General features: G+C 55.9%; 1 protein-coding gene across 1 annotated transcript; it reads left to right on the top strand.

Annotated features, from left to right (window-relative positions):
* Positions 1 to 6485: 6485 nt before the first annotated feature.
* Positions 6486 to 13505, top strand: ARSI (arylsulfatase family member I). The gene is made up of 2 exons (XM_004471983.4): positions 6486 to 7250; positions 10782 to 13505. Exons 1-2 carry the CDS (start codon positions 6934 to 6936, stop codon positions 12184 to 12186), a joined length of 1722 nt encoding a protein of 573 aa, XP_004472040.1. The 5' UTR covers positions 6486 to 6933; the 3' UTR covers positions 12187 to 13505.
* The last annotated feature ends 4637 nt before the right edge of the window (positions 13506 to 18142 follow it).

Here is an 18142-nt window from a genome sequence, read left to right as displayed (position 1 = left end):
TGAGTGGTGGTATTGGATTCATGACCTGGGTTCAAATCCTGCCTTGGAGGCTTTCTGGCAGTGTGGCCTTGGGCAAATCTCTAAGCCTTCTGTGTGTCTTGATTTCTCCAACTGTAAGATGTGGATGATAATTTTACCTGCTTTGTAGGACTATTAAGTGAAATAATGTATATAAACAGTCAAGCCTGGTACGTGGCACATAGTAGATGTTCAATGAATGCAAGCTATTATACTATCATTATTAATTATTATGAGTATTACCTCCAAATTTCATTTGATATTGATTCACATTTTTTTTCACCAGGCAATTTCTCCTTAGTGTTTGTGCTAAAAGCCACTTTCTCCAGATACAGTAGATGATGATAATGACAACAGCAACAGCGGTGAGGGGACCCATCTTCCTTCCCTGTTTCCAGTGACTATTATCATGAGGCAGGGAAGGCAGAATTTTGTCCTTGAGTGCCATGCCAAGGAGCTTTTTACTGCAGGCATCTGGTAGCCATTGAAAGTTTTAGATGGAAAATGACTTAATCAGGAGAATGCAGAGTTTTGTCCCTGAGGCTATCCACTTGTAGGAATAGAATTTAAGTTTAGTAACAAGGACAACAATTGCTATCATTCTGGGAGAGCTTATTAGGCACCAGCACTAAGCTAAGAGCTTCACATGCCTTGCCTGTTAGAATCTTCATGACGACTTCATGAGTTGAGTGCTATTCTTATTCCCATTTTACAAAGAAGAAAACTGAGGCACAGAGGTTTTAACTCACATAGCTAAGTCACACAGCTAGCAAGTGGCAGAGTTGGGCTGGAACCCAGACAGTCTGGCTCCTGGGGTCTCACAATTAACCAGGACTTTTGTCTGCCTGCCCTGGCCCAGGAAGGCACTTGGGACTCTCAGTCTGCCATCCTTATTTATTTATTTATTTTTAAATTTATTTTTTATTTATTTCTCTCCCCTTCCCCCGCCCCCCAGTTGTCTGCTCTCTGTGTCCATCTGCTGTGTGTTCTTTTGTGACTGTTTCTATCCTCATCAGTGGCACGGGAATCTGTGTTTCTTTTTCTTGTGTCATCTTGTTGTGTCAGCTCTCCGTGTGTGCCGCACCATTCCTGGGCAGGCTGCACTTGCTTTCGCGCTGGGCGGCTCTCCTCACGGGCGCACTCCTTGAATGTGGGGCTCCCCTACGTGGGGGACACCCTGCGTGGCAGGGCACTCCTTGCGCGCATCAGCACTGTGCATGGGCCAGCTCCACACGGGTCAAGGAGGCCCGGGGTTTGAACCGTGGACCTCCCATGTGGTAGACGGACGCCCTAACCACTGGGCCAAGTCCACTTCCCTGCCATCCTTATTTTTGGGAGCCCCTCCGTTTGTCTAGATCTCAGCTGCCCCACTCTCTTTATCATTCCCTGGGACTTCGCCTCTTTCTTTAAAAGGGATTTGTGATGGTGTGACCAGTGAGGACGGAAGCCTCCGGCCGTCAGAGCAGGCAACAGCAGAGCCCCGGATGGATGGGCTGGAAGCCGGCCTGTGATCTGTTACGCTCATTCCTCCCCGGGCTGGCCGAGGCCACAGCGGGAACTTCTGAGACCGGCGAGAACAAGTCCTTTCATACGGCCTCCCTTTGAGCTGGCCTCCGGGTGGTGCCGGGGTCGGGTGGGTGGAGGGTGGGGAGCGTGTGGAGAGGCAAGGCTGCCGTCGGCCTGGGCAAACAGATTGAGCCGCGGCTGTGAGCACAGAGCATCCATTGTGCACCCGGAGCTCTGCTTTCAATAATCTGCGCGGAAGAATGTTTCATTGAGCGCCAGAGAAAGGAGCCATTGAAATGCCCAGGGCGGGGCCCCACGAAGGGTTAAAGGCAAGGGGGTGCGTTGCCCAGGCTCTCCCCGCTCCCGGCTCAGATGCCTGATATGGGATTCTGACAACTAAGGCCAGGGCACTCAGCGAGACCACCGAGAGGGCCGGAAGCAAGGGTCAGAGGGGGCCGTGGGGCTCCCCTGGAAATGATAGAAATGGCATGTCACAGCACCGAGAAGGAAAGCCCCTTTCTCCTCAGAACCATTTTTCCCAGGTACTACCCAGCAGGATCTGGGGCTCAGACGTCCCCTCATCCTGCCCACGGGAAGAATTCATCTGGGCAGACATGATTCTACCTGGACTTCCCTCGCAGCCCCTTAACCCAGGCCCCTGTACTCCTGCCTCCACACATGACTTTCTTAAACACCTCTGACCTTTCCATGACCCGTGAACTGACAATAATTCATGGGGCATGAGCGGAGAGCGTGGCAGAGTGAGAACGAGTGACCATGAGACCAGATGACCAAGGGAACCTGTGACATTTTCTCGTGTGGAGGTTTCTTTTCAAGTAGAAGTCCTGCTTATTAGGAGGATACAGCCTAACTGTTCCAAGAGGAGCCGGAACTGGAACTCTGTGCTCCCACTCAGAGAGCTTCTTTCCTGAGAGCCACATGGCCCTCTCCAGCCACAGAGGACGTACGGGGCTCGAGGCGTAGGCTGCACAATGTTGGCACCTGTGGGCTGGAAGAGGAGGCAGGAGGAGACTAGGACAGGCCTGTCCCTGGGGCATGCTCTTGCTGGGTTGTGAGATGGGCCCACTGCTGCTTGCAGTCCTGCAGGGTCCCACCACCACCGCCAGAGCCCACTGCACACGTCAGCGTGTCCTTCAGCCCTCATTCCACAGGGGAGATGCTCCTCAGCCGAAGCTAAGCTTCCATGAAGACTTTTCATATGAACTTCGGTTGGAAAGCTTTAAAAGTAAAGGATGCCTTTCCCTGCTCTCTTAAAAAGAGGTCCTAAACAGAATTTAAACTCTCCACTCACTCCTGTGCTGGGCTGTGGTTTGGTGGTGTCCTCGGCTCTGTTCAGGTGGATATGGCTCTTTGCTCCTGCACTGAATGGCCCCCAGACCCCAGGCTTTTGGAATTGATCAGTCTGATTTTTATGTTTATTCTTTTGTATCTCCCCAGTGTTTCACTGTGAAACTGTATTACTATAAAACAGGATTGACTTGAGCTCCCCCCCTTTTTCCTGGGTCGCTTCTAATATTCTTGGGTTGTGAACCAAGAGCCAAACCACAAGCTTTGTAAGAATTACGTGTGAAGTAAGAGTCAGTAGGCTTAGAGTGAGGAAGTCCTGAGGAGTTCTCTATTGAGTTAATAGCCTGAACTTTGTGACATTTTTTGACTGTTCAGAGGCCTTATATGTTTTCTTTTGGGTCCTTGATTTGGCCCGACTTAGACAAATTGCCCTCCAGAGAGAGGATGACAGCAGGCATAGTTTGTGCACAAGTAATTTGCCAAGGGCAACAAGTCAGAAGGAAATAACATCTGTACCAAGGTAAGTTTAGTTCAAAGATGGCCAAATGTACATACCTATCTACTCACTCATATGCCTCCACACATACAAGCGTAGCAGGGAAAAACAAAGCCACAAAACAGACTCACCCAGTTTTTCACTTTTTATAAGTCCACATCTTAAAAAGCATCTTGGGGATACATAATGAGGACATAATATTTTTCAGTGGTAGGAACCTTCCCAAAGTCCCTTAGTTCTTCCCATTTTAGTCAGGAATCTCTCCCATTACCTCCTGGACAGATGGACACTTTATCACCTTCTTGCATAGTTTCAGTAATGGGGAGCTCAGAACTTTTTGAAGTCTAAATTCGTCAATGGAAATCTTTGACTGTTAGGAAGTAACCATCACCCTTGTCAAATCTGGCTTGGATTTCATGTGCAGCCGCGAGAGTTCTTGTAGTGTTTTAGTATGGCTGGCCTTTGTTGGCGATGGCAAGAGCACACCTCCTTTGGGGGATCAGATCTCCCCTGTTTGGGGTGGCCACCCCTGATGTCAACCATCGTGGAAACAGGTGGGTCCTGAGATAGAAATTGCAGACTGGTTTAGCTTGCCTGGAGGGGGATCTTCTGCTTCTTGGAACCTTATTCTTGGGGCTGAATTTGAGATATCTAGTTCTCGAGAGCCTATCTGGGAGGGGATACGTTCAATGGACATTGTCACAGAGAAGCAAGCAGGCAAGCGTCTTGTAGCGATCACAAGGCAAGATGAGTAAGCCACATCTTGAACGCTATATGACCCGGTTCACATTACTCTTTGAGTTTATTTCCCCTTTGTCATCCTGCAATCCTCTGGAAATGTCTGGTTTAAATATTCCAGCCTGGCCCAGTTGTGTAATGGTATCAAAAGGAGACCCAAGGGTCAGTGCTTATTTCCCAAGAACATTAGCAGGGGAATGGTATTCCCCGAGACCCCTATGGGCATGGTTTTGGTGATTAAAAAGGCTCTTAAAAGAAATGTGAATATTGGGGAACAAAAGTTGGACCTAAGAGATCCACCCACTCCTCTCCATCTGGTGATTCACCCATCACTGACATCGTCTCATTAAGCAAGCTGCCAGATTTCCTACAAAAGTAATCCCTTAAACTGGCCTGAAATCTGTCTTGCAGCAACTTTCACCCACAAATTTTAGTTCTTTCTCTCAGAACCACAGAGAATAGTCATAATAACAGTTCCCATTCACTGGGTGCTCATAATATGCCAAGCACAGTATTGTGCCTCATTTACATTATTATCCCATTTTACAGATGAAGATATTGAGGCTGAGAGAAGTGAAATACCTGACCAAGGCCAGACCATAGATAAGTGGCAGGATTTGAACACAAGCAGCCGGACAGTAGAGCCCACAATCTTGACCTCTCAGAAATCCTTCTTGTCTTGTTCCCATGACAGCCCCCCGGAGACCTGCAGCCTAAGTTTCTGCCTCCATGGGCCTTTTTTCTTTCCAGGCTGAATCTCCACCCCATTCCTCCTGCTTTCTCCCCGTGATACGGGCTCTTGGGCGTGGAGCTGGGGAAGGCAGCCCTGCCCAGTGCCTCCTGACCAAAGCCCAAGTCCACCTGATCTCTGAGTGACTTGTCCCACTTTGACCACCAGGACAGCCTCGGACCGAAGCCTCTGGAAAGCACCTTTTCAGCAGCATTCCCCTCAGGAGGCAGTATTTTTCCTGTCCTTCCTCGACATGTCTTTTGCCAGAAACACAGGCTCAGTTTTCCCTTATGATAAATCTGGTCACCCTAAATATGGGGCTTTGAGCAAACAAGCGTGGCAGGCCCCACACAGCCCTCGTTTTGAAATGCAGTCTCGTGGGAGCTGCTATTTTAGAGGTCTGTTTCCTTTCCCCACGCAGTGGCTTTAAGTCCGAGGTATGGGATCAGGACAGAACCCTGGCAGGAGAAAGGTGCTAGGAGAGAAGACGCACCTGGTAGCGTGATAGATGCAGAAAGGTTTGCCAGAGGTTCCCAAACACTGGCCCCTTCAGAAGCTCAGGGAAAAAGGGGCTCCTCAGCCACCTAAACTTGAAAAATACAGCATCACCAACCCCCTTCCTGGGGATCAGCAGTGTGCATGTTAAACATCCAAAGAAGTCCTAGGTTGTAAAGAAGCCTAACTGATTTTGTTGAACGCAGTGTTGTTTTTCTCATTTGAAAATGTAGCCTAGTAAAATTTTGAAAAACAATGATGCAGAGGTAGAGATTGCAAACTAGCATCCAAGAGCCTAATATATTTCTCAGATGGGCTTGATTTGGCCTGCACAGAGTTGAAACTTCATTTTAAATTAGTTACTGATTTATACAGAGTTTGGACTGTTTCTCATAACAATCTGGATTGGGAGGTTCTTCTTGAAAAATCAGATCTGGAAACACTGGCCCATGTTCTTGCACAGTAACGATTAGTTGGAAACAAGGCCCTGTGCCTCCCTAAAGCAATGCAGCTGCCCCCTGCTTTACTCATCTGTGATATCTGCTTGGCCTGGGGGGCCCCCAAGATTGCCTTCTCTGGCCTGGAATTTCCTTGTGTGGGAGTTGGTCTGGATGACTCCCCAGGCCACTCACCCATTCATTCATTCATGCAACAAATACTGATTGAGAGCCTCCTGTGTGCTGGACCCTGTGGATACAAGATGTATCAGTCACCGCCTTGCTTTGTAACTTGCACAAGTTCTCACCCACCTCAGGCCTCAGTTTCTCCATCAATAGAATGACCCTGTTGGACAAGAAAATTACCTGCTGGTCCCTTCCAGGGCTGGCACTCGAAGATGCTAAGACTCCAAGATCGAGGAATGTCTGGCCCGGGCCATCACGGAATTCCGGCACGCCCCCTCTCTCCTTTCTTCGGTCCCGGCCAGGGCGAGGTGGGGGGTGGCTGGAGCCAGCGCGCCCGGGCTTTGCGCCCGGAGGAGGAGCCGCCACTCTGCGTCCCGCCCTCCACCTGGGGCTCCGCCCGGCAGATGTTACAACTTTTTCGCATTCTCTCCCGCGGTGTCCCTCCAGGCCCGCCCAACCCGTGCCTCCTTCCCCTCCCCGCTGGGATCCTGTCCACCCTCCTGGGAGCCCGACGGTTCTGAGGACTTCGGGCGGGGCGGGGCGGGAGGCTGGGCCGGGGGCTGGAAGGTGGGGGAGAGGGGTGGAGGCGAGGTGGAGGGAGGAGAAAGGGAAAGCAGAGGCGAGAGAAATTAGGAGGCGGAAGAAATCCGGGGCGGAGGAAGACGAGGGTCAGAGGATGGTGGAGAGCACTTTTTGGAAGCCACCAAGCCGCGTCTCAGGCTGGCCGGGCTGAGCTGGGGCAGCAGGAGCGAGGGCGGCGCAGGGTAACCCAAGACGGGTGCTCAGGCGGCAGGAGGCAGCTTGGTGCCGGCTTAACTTCCCCAGAGCGCCCCGCAGCGGCCGCGCAGGTCCCGCCATCCGACCGTGCGTCCGGAATCAGCCACTGGCTGGTCCCCGGGGGCTCTGAGTGCTCTCGCCGCGTCCGGGCCCGCCAGCCCGCGAACTGGCGGGCGGTGCGCCCTGGGCGCGCGAGGCGGGGAGGCCCGGGGAGCCCTGTGCGCCCTGACGCGCGGGCCAGCATGGCTCTGCACGCCCTCACCGGCTTCTCCCTGGTCAGCCTGCTCAGCTTCAGCTACCTGTCCTGGGACTGGGCCAAGCCGAGCCTGGTGGCCGACGCACCCCGGGAAGCCAGCGAGCAGCCCTCGGCAGCTCCACCCCAGCCACCCCACATCATCTTCATTCTTACCGACGATCAGGGGTACCACGATGTGGGCTACCATGGCTCCGATATCGAGACCCCTACATTGGACCGGCTGGCCGCTGAGGGCGTCAAATTGGAGAATTATTATATCCAGCCCATCTGTACGCCTTCTCGGAGCCAACTCCTCACCGGCAGGTAGGCATGGCCCAGAGTCCTGCACCTGGGTGTCCAAGCACCAAGTACACTCAGTCCATAGATTTCCCAGCACCTACAACCTGGTTGCTGGGACCTGGACAGTGTTCGACTGGCTGGGTGATCATTCGTTAAGTTCCTTGCCCTTCCTGGGCCTCAGTTTTCCTCCTTGCACACCAACTAGACTGGGTCATTTTTGAGGACTTCTAGCTCTGATGGTTTAGGACACACACACTCCACCCAGTGTGGATGAGTCATTTGGTCATCGCTTTGTTAGAGGAACATAGCTGAGGTCCTACCCTTGGTTTTGAATGCTCCTACTTTTGTTTACAGACCCTGAGGCCCTGAGCAAGCCCCTTAACTTGAAGCCTCAGTTTTCTTGTCTATAAAATGGGATGAAGAACAGTTTTTGTCTGGAAGGGGAGTGGTGAGAATGGATGAGTTATGTGTAGCTTGCTTGATTGTCAACACTCGACAGCCTCCATGCCTTTGGAGGGAAGAAGGGTGCCAAAATGTTTGAGGATTCTTTGGAAGGAAACCAGAGAACTGAGAGGTGAAGGAGAAACATACACACACAGGATGCCGTGGCCTGTGTAGCCTTGAGCTGATTCCCTCACTTCTCTGAGCTGTTTTTTCATCTGTACAGTCCTCCCAAATTGGCTGGGAGCTCTAAGGAGACGTGCTGCTTTCTCTGTAAGGAGTTGTCCACGGGCGGGCGAGGCGGCAGTATAACGGATTAAAAGAGCAGGGAAACAGGAGGTGGGGGTGTGGAAGGCAAACTCTGGCCACTTAGGAGAAAATCTTTTGGCAGGGCTGAAACTAATCCTCCTTAGGTGGGGTCCAAGGCAGGCTTTCTGCCAAGTTCCACTCAACAGCCACTAGTATGATCTCAGAAACCAGAGCCTTATTCTCCCAGCTTCCTGGGTGAGGGAAACTGAGGCATAGAATCAGGGAGGACCCAGGCTGGTGCCTGTGCCCATTTCAGGGTCTCTGGGAGAGGGGGCCGAGAGGCCAGGTGCTTGGCAGCAGTCCTGGAGCTGGGAGTGAAACGGTGCCTTTCCTTCCTGCAACCTGGCACAGGGCGTGTAGATCCAGGAACAGGGAGAACAGGGGAAAGCAGGAGACGGGATGGGGTGGGGAAGAGGGCCCTGGGGAAGACTGGGCGCTGGCTGACCTCCAGAAGCGGGAGGAGGAATCTGCCTTCCGGAGAGTTGTGCACAAGTTCGCGTTTCTCTCCAGAGAGGTGACTGGGTTTCAGCAGTGGAAGGAGCGGCAGCCAGCGGGGCAGCGCTCCAGCGCCCTGATCTGCAAGTTAGCTGAGTGGTGGGGCAGCATGCCTTCTGCCCTCCGCTCCCTGCAGCCGGCTCCAACTGACGGAGGCTGACTGCTCTCCATAAGGGTTGTTAACGCATCCAGAGGGGTTTGGTGAAGCCGAGAGAGCCAAAGTCTCTCATGTGCCTCACGTGCAGGCAGACCGTTGTGACTGTTAGCTGGCCCACCTCGCTCTACAAATCTTACAGATCAGTGTTCCACAGGACCCAGGCCCTGCAAAGAGAGGCACGGCTGGGGCTCAGGACCCTCGACTGCATCAAGTCCAGTTGTTTATGAGCCTGCTGGAGGCCCGGAGAGGCCATATCGTTCACAGATTGTGAGCAGAGCTGGGTGGCCCTGCCGTCAAGTCTCAGCTCCACTGCTTGGACTAACGCTGCATTTTGGGGAGCCTCAGTTTCATCCTCACGAGATAATAATAGTCTTCTCTGTAGGAGTTTTATGTGGATTAAATAAGGCAATGTATGTGTGGCATACAGTGTTAAAAATGGCAGTAGTAGCTAATAATAGTTAATAAACAAAGCTTTAAGATAAGGAAACCAAAACAGAGAAACCCATCCCAGTGCCCCCATTAAAGGTGTCAGGCATCAGGTCTGCACTTCACTGGGTGCTTGGGAGTGAGATGAAAGGTGTGGGATTCGAGCACGCTTGTGCCGTTCCAGGCTTCTTATTTACTCTGAGATGTCTAAGGCTTGAGGAAGGGCCAGGCACCCTGAGCCAATCACCTGGGAGTCTTGACCACAGGAGGGTGAATGGGTATGAATGAAAAAAAAAGAGGAATGCAGGATTCTCTTAACCATTTGTTCCTGGACTGAGGGGCATGAACCCACCCCCTGGCCCGTGGAAGTTGGGCTCAGACTGTTTGGGAACTGGAAGGGTTTTGGAGATTTCTCTTCCCAACCAGTTCACGTCCACAGATGAGCCAGCTGAAGGCCCCACAGGAGAGAGCAGGGGCCGAGTTTGCTGGAAGGTCTCTGGTTGGACTCCACTTGGATTGCTGTTCAAGGCCTGCCTCTGCCCCTGACCACTGAGTGACCTTGGGCAAAGTTCTTCTCCTCCTCTGACCTCAGTTTTCATAGAATGAGGGAAAAAAATGGGAGATGAGTTGGGTTCCTTCAGGCTCTACAACCCTCTGAGTGTTATTCTTCATTCATTCATTTCTTCTATAAGGACTTGAGTGCCCTTTAAACATGGGTTGGGTGCCCATTACATATCACTGGGCCCAGGATCATATACAACTGAGTATAATCCTACGGCCAAGTAGCACAATGATGGTGTATACTAAATGCTGGGGGAACCTAGGAGCAAAAGTGGTTCATTCCTTGGGAGAGTTGTGAGAGAATTTACAGTGGGGGTAACATTTGGGATGGACTTAGAGGAATGAGGAGCTTGCATGGGAGAGGAGGGTTTGCTCTAGGCCCCATAACAAGTTAGTGGTGTAGTGTTTGGGAACCCCAAGTTCTGGAGCCAGACTGTCTGGGATACAAATCCCAACTCTAACTATGACCTATGTAAGTCACTGAGCAAGTGATTTAACTTATCAAGCCTCAGTTTCCTTATTTGGGGAATAGTGGTATACACTCCTAGGCCATGGTGAAGATTTAGTGAGCTGATTCAGACAAGGGGCTTAGCATGATGCCCAGCACACAGTAAGTGCTTGGTGGTAGCTGTTGTTTTTGCTGCTATTGTTTACTGGGCTCAGCTTTATGCTCCCCAGTGATCCGGGGAAGTAGCTGAGGTTCAGGCTCCTTATCTGAAAAATGATCATAATCTCCACTTTTGTTATTTTTGTTTTTTTTTTAAAGGCGGTGCTGGAGATTGAACCCAGGACCTCATACATGGGAAACGGACAGTCCACCACTGAGTGACATTGCTCCCCAATGAGAGCTGGTTCTTTTGTTTGTTCGTTTTTAGGAGGTACTGGGGATTGAACCCGGAATCCTGTCCATGGGAAGCAGATGCTCAACCACTTGAGCTACATCTGCTCCCAGTCTCCTTCAGCTGCTTTTGAGGAGTCAGTGAGCTAGTACCTGTGAAGTGCTTAGCATGTTAGATTGTACATGGTGGTCACTGTTGCGGTCTTTGCTAGTAGCACGGGGACACACCAGAACCCACCTTCAGGGCAGATGTTGGAGGATGGAGAGGTGCCTGGAGCAGTGGCCTGCAGCTCACCTGTGCTTCTCTGCCCTTCTCTCCACCCGCCAGGTACCAGATCCACACAGGACTCCAGCACTCCATCATCCGTCCCCGGCAGCCCAACTGCCTGCCCCTGGACCAGGTGACACTGCCCCAGAAGCTGCAGGAGGCTGGTTACTCCACCCACATGGTGGGCAAGTGGCACCTGGGCTTCTACCGGAAGGAGTGCCTTCCCACCCGCAGGGGCTTCGACACCTTTCTCGGCTCGCTCACGGGCAACGTGGACTACTACACCTATGACAACTGCGACGGCCCGGGCGTGTGTGGCTTCGACCTGCACGAGGGCGAGAGCGTGGCCTGGGGGCTCAGCGGCCAGTATTCCACGATGCTCTATGCCCAGCGCGCCACCCACATCCTGGCCAGCCACAGTCCCCAGAAGCCCCTCTTCCTCTACGTGGCCTTCCAGGCAGTCCACACGCCCCTGCAGTCCCCCCGTGAGTACCTGTACCGCTACCGCACGATGGGCAACGTGGCCCGGCGGAAGTACGCCGCCATGGTGACCTGCATGGACGAGGCTGTGCGCAACATCACCTGGGCCCTCAAGCGCTACGGTTTCTACAACAACAGCGTCATCATCTTCTCCAGTGACAACGGCGGCCAGACTTTCTCGGGGGGCAGCAACTGGCCGCTCCGAGGCCGCAAGGGCACTTACTGGGAGGGTGGCGTGCGGGGCCTGGGCTTCGTCCACAGCCCCCTGCTCAGGCGGAAGCGACGGACCAGCCGCGCGCTGGTGCACATCACGGACTGGTACCCGACCCTGGTGGGTCTGGCCGGTGGCGTTGCCTCGGCGGCCGACGGGCTCGACGGCCATGACGTGTGGGCGGCTATCAGCGAGGGCCGGGCCTCGCCGCGCACGGAGATCCTGCACAACATCGACCCGCTCTACAACCATGCCCGGCACGGCTCCCTGGAGGGCGGCTTCGGCATCTGGAACACGGCCGTGCAGGCCGCCATCCGCGTGGGTGAGTGGAAGCTGCTGACGGGGGACCCCGGCTACGGCGACTGGATCCCCCCGCAGACGCTGGCGGCCTTCCCCGGCAGCTGGTGGAACCTGGAGCGGATGGCCAGCGTGCGCCAGGCCGTGTGGCTCTTCAACATCAGCGCTGACCCCTACGAGCGCGAGGACCTGGCGGAGCAGCGGCCTGACGTGGTCCGCGCCCTGCTGGCCCGCCTGGCCGACTATAACCGCACAGCCATCCCGGTGCGCTACCCGGCGGAGAATCCCCGGGCCCATCCCGACTTTAACGGGGGTGCTTGGGGGCCCTGGGCCAGTGACGAGGAGGAGGAAGAGGAGGAGGAGGAAGGCAGGCCTCGGGGCTTCTCCCGGGGTCGCCTCAAGAAAAAATGCAAGATTTGCAAGCTGCGCTCCTTTTTCCGGAAACTCAACACCAGGCTAATGTCCCACCGGATCTGACGGGGAGAAGATGGTGGGTTTCTCTGTTCCCCCCAGCTGTACTTCCCCACCCAAGCCTGGCTCGGCTCCTCCCCAGGGAGGAAGGAGCCAGCAGGCCAGTTCCCGTTGGCCCAGGGAAATGGAGGAGGTCGAGCCCCTCCGTTGAAGAGAATGGGGAACTTGGCCAGGACCGTGGGTGGCCTGCGGGAGCTCTCTGGGCCTCACTTTCCTCTTCTGCAGAATGAACTGTAATGGCTGGGACTCTGTAGTGCTGAACAGGGTGGTGAGGTACTCACCACCCCCCAGCTCATTTAAGGCCTTGCCCTTGAACCCCAGGTCTCTGTGGTGCTGCTCGGGTGCTGCCAACTCCAGGCCTGGGGTGACGTGAACACACCCCAGCAGAGGAGTGGGCTGGCTGGCCACTCTCTGAAGGCATCCCCTACGTGCTGAGGGTGCAGGTGCAGGGGTTGGGGTTGATCTTCTTGGGTTTCCACATGGCTGAGGCCAGTCCAGGGGCCGGACTGACTTTGAGGGGTGTAGCAGAAAGCTTTCCTTCCAACCCCCCATCACCCAGAGGAATTGGCTCAGCCATTAGCCACTGTGGGACCAAAGGTGGTGGAATCGGCCGCCACGGAAAGAGCCCCAGAGCTATCCATCAGTCAACCTGCGTTCTCCCTTGACCTTGGGCCCCAATTTCCCCATCTGCAAAGGGGATGCCAGCCCTGGCCCTGCCTACCTCACAGGACTGCGAGGACCGGTGGGGTAATAATAGTTGCAGAGAAGCCTGTGGACTCGATTAAAGTGCTGTAATGCAGAAGCAAGGGCGTGCAGTCTGCGCACACGTGGGTGTGTGCATGAGCATCCTCGGGGCAGCTGTGAGCTCACCACTTGGCCGTGTGAATGCGAGCGCAGATGGGCAGCCTGGCCAGGAGGCAGGACGTGCACGTGCGGTCGAGACCTGCCACGGGCCCACTGTGCGCCCTCAGGCTAATCCTGGACCGTCCCTGGGCCTCGGTGTCCCCTGTGCCCAGTGAATGATCTAACAGTCTTTCCTACTAGGCCATTCTGGGTGCCCTTCTGTAGGTGCTGTGCATGTGTGCGTGTGCATATGTGCGTGTGCATGCACATGCATGTGTGTGCACGCGTGTGCATGTGTGGGGGCACGACTGAGCGTGGGGAGGAGGGCCATGGGGGCTGGAATCCTGCTCGCGGCAGCGCGTGCCTCCGCTCCGCACAATGCGTTCTGCATATCTCCCTTCAGGTTCCAGTCGGTGCAGCGTGTGTAGGCGAAGGCCCTGCTGTGAATTTTGAAAATAGTTATTTTTGTCGTTGGCAAAGGAGGCCTGTTAGGACTCGTCAGCTTGTGGATGAGCGGGATGGGTGGGGTGGGCTGGGTGCGGTGCTGTGGGGGGAAGGGTTCGCCTGTGGGTTACTGAGCTGCAGCCCCTTGGCCCAGGTGGCCCAGCCCCGGAGGGCTGGTCTAGCTGGGGCTGCAGGCCGTGATTGCCCTTGCCCTGCCCCCTTTCCCCCTGGCCCTGATCTTTACCTCTCATCACCTCCCCCAACTGGAACTTTTCTCTGCCTGCAGAATGTTGATGCCCAGGCTGTGCCCGGCCGCGGCCAGGCTGGGCTGAGGCCTTCAGTCTCCAAGGTGCCCCTTGCCCTGCTCAGGAGGAAAGTTCCAAGGAAGGCGCCCATTGGGACAATGCCCCGGGCCCGGCGACCCCAGGGGGGCTTGTTCCCAGGTTGTCCCCAGTCTGCCCATTATCTAGGATCTCCAGTCCTACTGGATGCTTGTCCCAGTCCCGAGGGCTGGGCCTCCTGCGGGGGCACCAGGCCAGGGTCTCTGTGGCTCCAGGCTGGCCTGAGTTGTGTGGAGGCCTCTTCTGTGCCTGCTCAGAGGCTGCTGTGTCAAGGGGCCCTGGCCCAGCCTCCAGCTGCCCTTCCTGGGACCCCTGCTCTTCGGGGCATAAGTGCAGGGCCGTAAAGAGGCCCTTTGTGCTCTCTCCCAGGCACCCCAGCTCACCGCCTGCAGCCACCCTTGCCCCAGGCCGTGAGTCCAGCTGGGGATGAGGTCACCTGTCCCTAGTGTCTGCGAAGGAGGCTGGGCCCAGGTCTCAGGCCAATCTCAAGCCCAGCCCAGTGCCTGCCCAGTTCATAGTCCTCCCTAACCTAGACCCCAGCACTAGCCCAGGAGCCCCATTTACGCCTCAGCCTGGGGCCCAGCCCAGAGCCCAGCAGTGCCAAGTCTGGCATCCAGGAGGGCCCTGGGGTGGCCGGGTGTCTGGGAGGAGGAGAGACCGAGACTCGGGACACTGTGACATGAGGCTGAGCATGTGGTGGCTTCTGCTCCGCGGAGCAACCACGTGGCTCCCATCCCTCCCTCCTGCCTCCTGGGGCTCCCTGAGATCCCTTGGCCAGGACATCTCAGTCTGCACCCTATGCCAGGCCCCTGATGGGCACTTTCCGGCAGATGCTTTTACCCCTCGAGGCCCTGTGGTGGGGAGGGGTGGGAGGGCAGGCCTGAGGCAGCCCCAGCCCCCCGGGTCACGGACCAGGAGGAGCGGAGCCCGGGGATGGCTGGTGAGGCCCCCCGTACCCCCATGGTAGGACCAGACCCGGGTGGCAGCAGATCTTCCAGACAGAGGGGCTGGAACAGGGGCTGCTGGTCCAAGTGGGACCCTGCCCATGGAGTCCTGGGCTCTGATGGTCAGCCCCCCAGGAGCCAGGAGAGCCCCCCGACTTGTCTGGAGGGGCAGGGCTCTGAGCCCCACCCTAGGCCTTGCCACTGTCCCCTCCTCTTTCTTGGGGGCTGCTGGCTCCCAGGGGAGGGGTGAGGAGCCTGGCAAGGGAGAGGGAGGGCAGAGCAGGATGGGGGAGGAGAGGAGTCAGGTTCCAGACAGCTTCCCCAACCAGGCTCGGGCACCCTGTCCGTAAGGGGTGTGGGCATGCGCAGGCCCTCCCAGCCCCCTCGGAGGCCACAGGGCCGAGGTGCTGACGTACAGAGCCCTGCGTGTGAGCCCGGCTGGAGGGCCTTGGCCGGGTGTGAGCAATGCTTGTACCTATCTCAACAGATGTTTGCTGTGGGGTTTAAATAGTTGTCAGGTGTAAGTGCTTAGCACAGCGCCTGCCTCTACAAGGGGCATGACTATTTTTCATGTGTTTGGAGTCAGTGCCCCAACATTTTGTCCCCATCTTTCTCGGGAGGACGTGGAAGCTCTAATGGGAAAAGACCTGCCAGAATAGGCAACAACTAAGTTACTTTCCATCTGTCTAGATTTGCCTAATCTGGACATTTCATGTAAATTAAATCATATAATATGTGGTCTTTTGGAAAAAAAAAAAAGACCTGCCAGAAGCTTCACAGTCAATGACAGGGTCTTGAACTCGGGTCTTCTCACTCCAGGTCATGCTGTGTAGGCCTTGGCCTCCAGGAGCCGCTGTCTCTATCCCGTGGCTCCTGCTTCCTCCTCCCCTGCAAAGGTGTGCCTCCAACGTGGGCACCTCGTGGACAGTGCTGCTCCTGACCCCCGCCTTCCCTCCCTCCCTTGGGGGTGCAAGCCTGGTGGTACTTACGGGAATTAATTTATCAAGACCCCCTCCACCGGACCTTCTGCACATCAGTTCTCTCTTGGCCCACTTTCCACCAATTCTGCCCCCTGTACCTTCTGCCCTTAGTGGGATGGGCCCTGCGGGCACCCTTTGGATTGCACATTTTCTGGGTGTCTGCCCCAGCCCTGAAGGACCCCGAGGCACTCGGGCATGTGCATGTGAGCAAGTTTGCAAGTTGGGCCAGGTGGCCTTTGTGCCCGCAGTCCCAACAGCACTGGGGCTCCAATCAGCAGCCCACCCCTGCTGTGGCCCAGGGACCCGGTCCTGGTGCCTTCTGGTTCATCTCCATGGAGTATAGGTTGTGCCCACATGCCCTTCTCTGTCCTCAGAGCCGTGTCAGAGCCGTGCTCAGCAGTCTCCAGGCCTCCTGCCCCTGGCCACCGGCCAGTGGCATGCAGGCCTGCACGCGAGTACCACATGCGTGCTCTAGATGGGGCACACGTGTTGGCTCGCGTGCTTGCCGTGGCCCTGGGGATTGGGGACCCTAGCAGAAACAGTCTCCCTGTTGCTGTCATCTGCTCGTTCTCCCAGCACCGTGGAGACGCGGCTGACTCCTCGCTGCCCACCACTGCCGGCCCCACTGCCAGCCCCGAGGCACCGGGGAGGCAGGGTATTAGCAGCACGGCCTCCTTGGCAGAGAGGCAGTGGCACCCGGGGTGGGCGGGTGCAGCAGAGGTGTGATGGACACACGACAGCCCCAGCAGGTCCTGCACCCCGGAGCTCGGCCCTCGAAGGACCCGAGGGCTGCGTGCCTGCGTGCATGTGAGAGAGCTGAAAAGGAGGCTCTTCCGCTTCTCCCCAGGCCCCCTCCCTCCCCCGCCTCTCCAGCCTTTTCTCACTGTCGGGATCCTGCAGCCTGGGTCCTGCCCACCCGCCCCCAGCGACGTGTGCACAGGATCCCGGCCACCATGGGGAGGGAGTGGCAGAGGTGGAGAGATGAAAAGGAAGAGAGACAGAAACCAGGATGAAGGGAAAAGGAATGGGCAGGATAGGAGAACTGTGAAGGAGGAATGCAATAGAGGGAGGGAAGGAAAAGGAAAAAAACAGACCAAAAAGGAGAGAAAAGAAAGGAGAGTTGGAAGAGAAGAGAGGTAGAGGGAGGGAAGGACAGATGGAGAGAGGTGACAGGTGGAGCGAGGCTGGGGTGGCCCTGTCCCCTTCTGCCACCTAGGCCCCCGCCGTGGAAGAGAACTGGCCCATTGGCATCTCATCGCTTCCCATTCCCTCGAGTCTCTGCTGGCTCCTTCAGCGACCTGCTATGTTCCCTGCTCTCTCTGAACAGACTCCACTCTATGAGTGTCCCTCCCATGTGGGCGCTGGGGCACGGTGCGGGTGGCAGGCCAGTGCCAAGCCAAGCAGGGCTATCACCTCCGCTGTTCTGAACCCTGTACCTCCATTATGATAGCCTTGCAGCACATTTGCCTTTCCCGCCTTTGTTTTTTAAGCAGGCTTATTGTTTTGTCGGCACCGGATGAGCTGGAGGTCCTTGTGCCCTCCTCTTTCTGCAGCCCAGTTCTTTGTTCTATAGGAATCGCTGCAAACCAGGCCCAGGCAGGGTGATATCCAGACCATCCCCGGGCGGGCCACGGAACAGGGCTCTGAAGTCCCAGGACTTGGTGCCCGTGGTGTGCGCTTCCGGGAGGCAGAGGGAGGGGTGTGAAGGGGGAGGGACTTTTGAGTCCCTCAATAATCATAGCTTCCCATTTGGAGCATTTGCAGTGTCAGCTGCTGCGCTCATCTCATTTAAGCCACGGAAGAGCCCTGGAGTAGGGAGTATTACTCACCCTCGTTTGCAGATGGGAAAACTGAGACACAGAGAAGTTAGGCTATGCCTCTGAAATCACACAGCCTGTAAGTCGTGGAGCTGAGGTTCCCACCCTGGCCTGAAACCCGAGCTCTGGCCACTGAACTACTCTGCCTCTCCCCTGGGCCACGGCAGGGGTGGCCTCGGTGGTCACCGAAGGTGTTTAAGCGCTTTCCTCTTTGGAAGGCGTTCCCTCTTGGGACGGGCTTGAGGCCGAGGGGCTCAGGCCAGGGTCCCCGCTGCCCGCACGTGGCTCAAGCCCCGCTGCGTTCCTGGCCTGCCTGCGGGCCCCGGCTGTGCGGCCCCCGGGCGCAGGCCTCTCCTCTCTGCCTCTGAATTGCCACGTTGGCGGCAGAAGCGGGATGCACATTGTGCGCAGAAACAAAACCGAGTGGTTTTTCCTTTTTCCGAAGGTGGTAATGGTGCAATTAGTGGCTGAACCATTACCCCTCCCTCCGCACTCATCTCCTTTGCTTGCCTCCCCTCCTCCCCCTTTCTGTCCTGTGAAGAAGTGGCCGAATTCAGAAGCCCACCTCGTCCTGCACCTGCCTCCCAAGAAGA

Source organism: Dasypus novemcinctus, chromosome 2 (assembly GCF_030445035.2).
Source record: "Dasypus novemcinctus isolate mDasNov1 chromosome 2, mDasNov1.1.hap2, whole genome shotgun sequence".
NCBI classification, from domain to species: Eukaryota; Metazoa; Chordata; class Mammalia; order Cingulata; family Dasypodidae; genus Dasypus; species Dasypus novemcinctus.
Note: the sequence above shows the minus strand (reverse complement) of the source record. Positions and strands in the feature narration are given on the sequence as shown.

Excerpts from the sequence above, each read along its gene's own strand:
- ARSI (XM_004471983.4), top strand. The coding sequence starts at position 6,934 with ATGGCTCTGCACGCCCTCACCGGCTTCTCCCTGGTCAGCCTGCTCAGC. Across the intron at positions 7,251-10,781 it reads AGCCAACTCCTCACCGGCAG|GTACCAGATCCACACAGGAC; the intron begins GTAGGCATGGCC and ends TCCACCCGCCAG.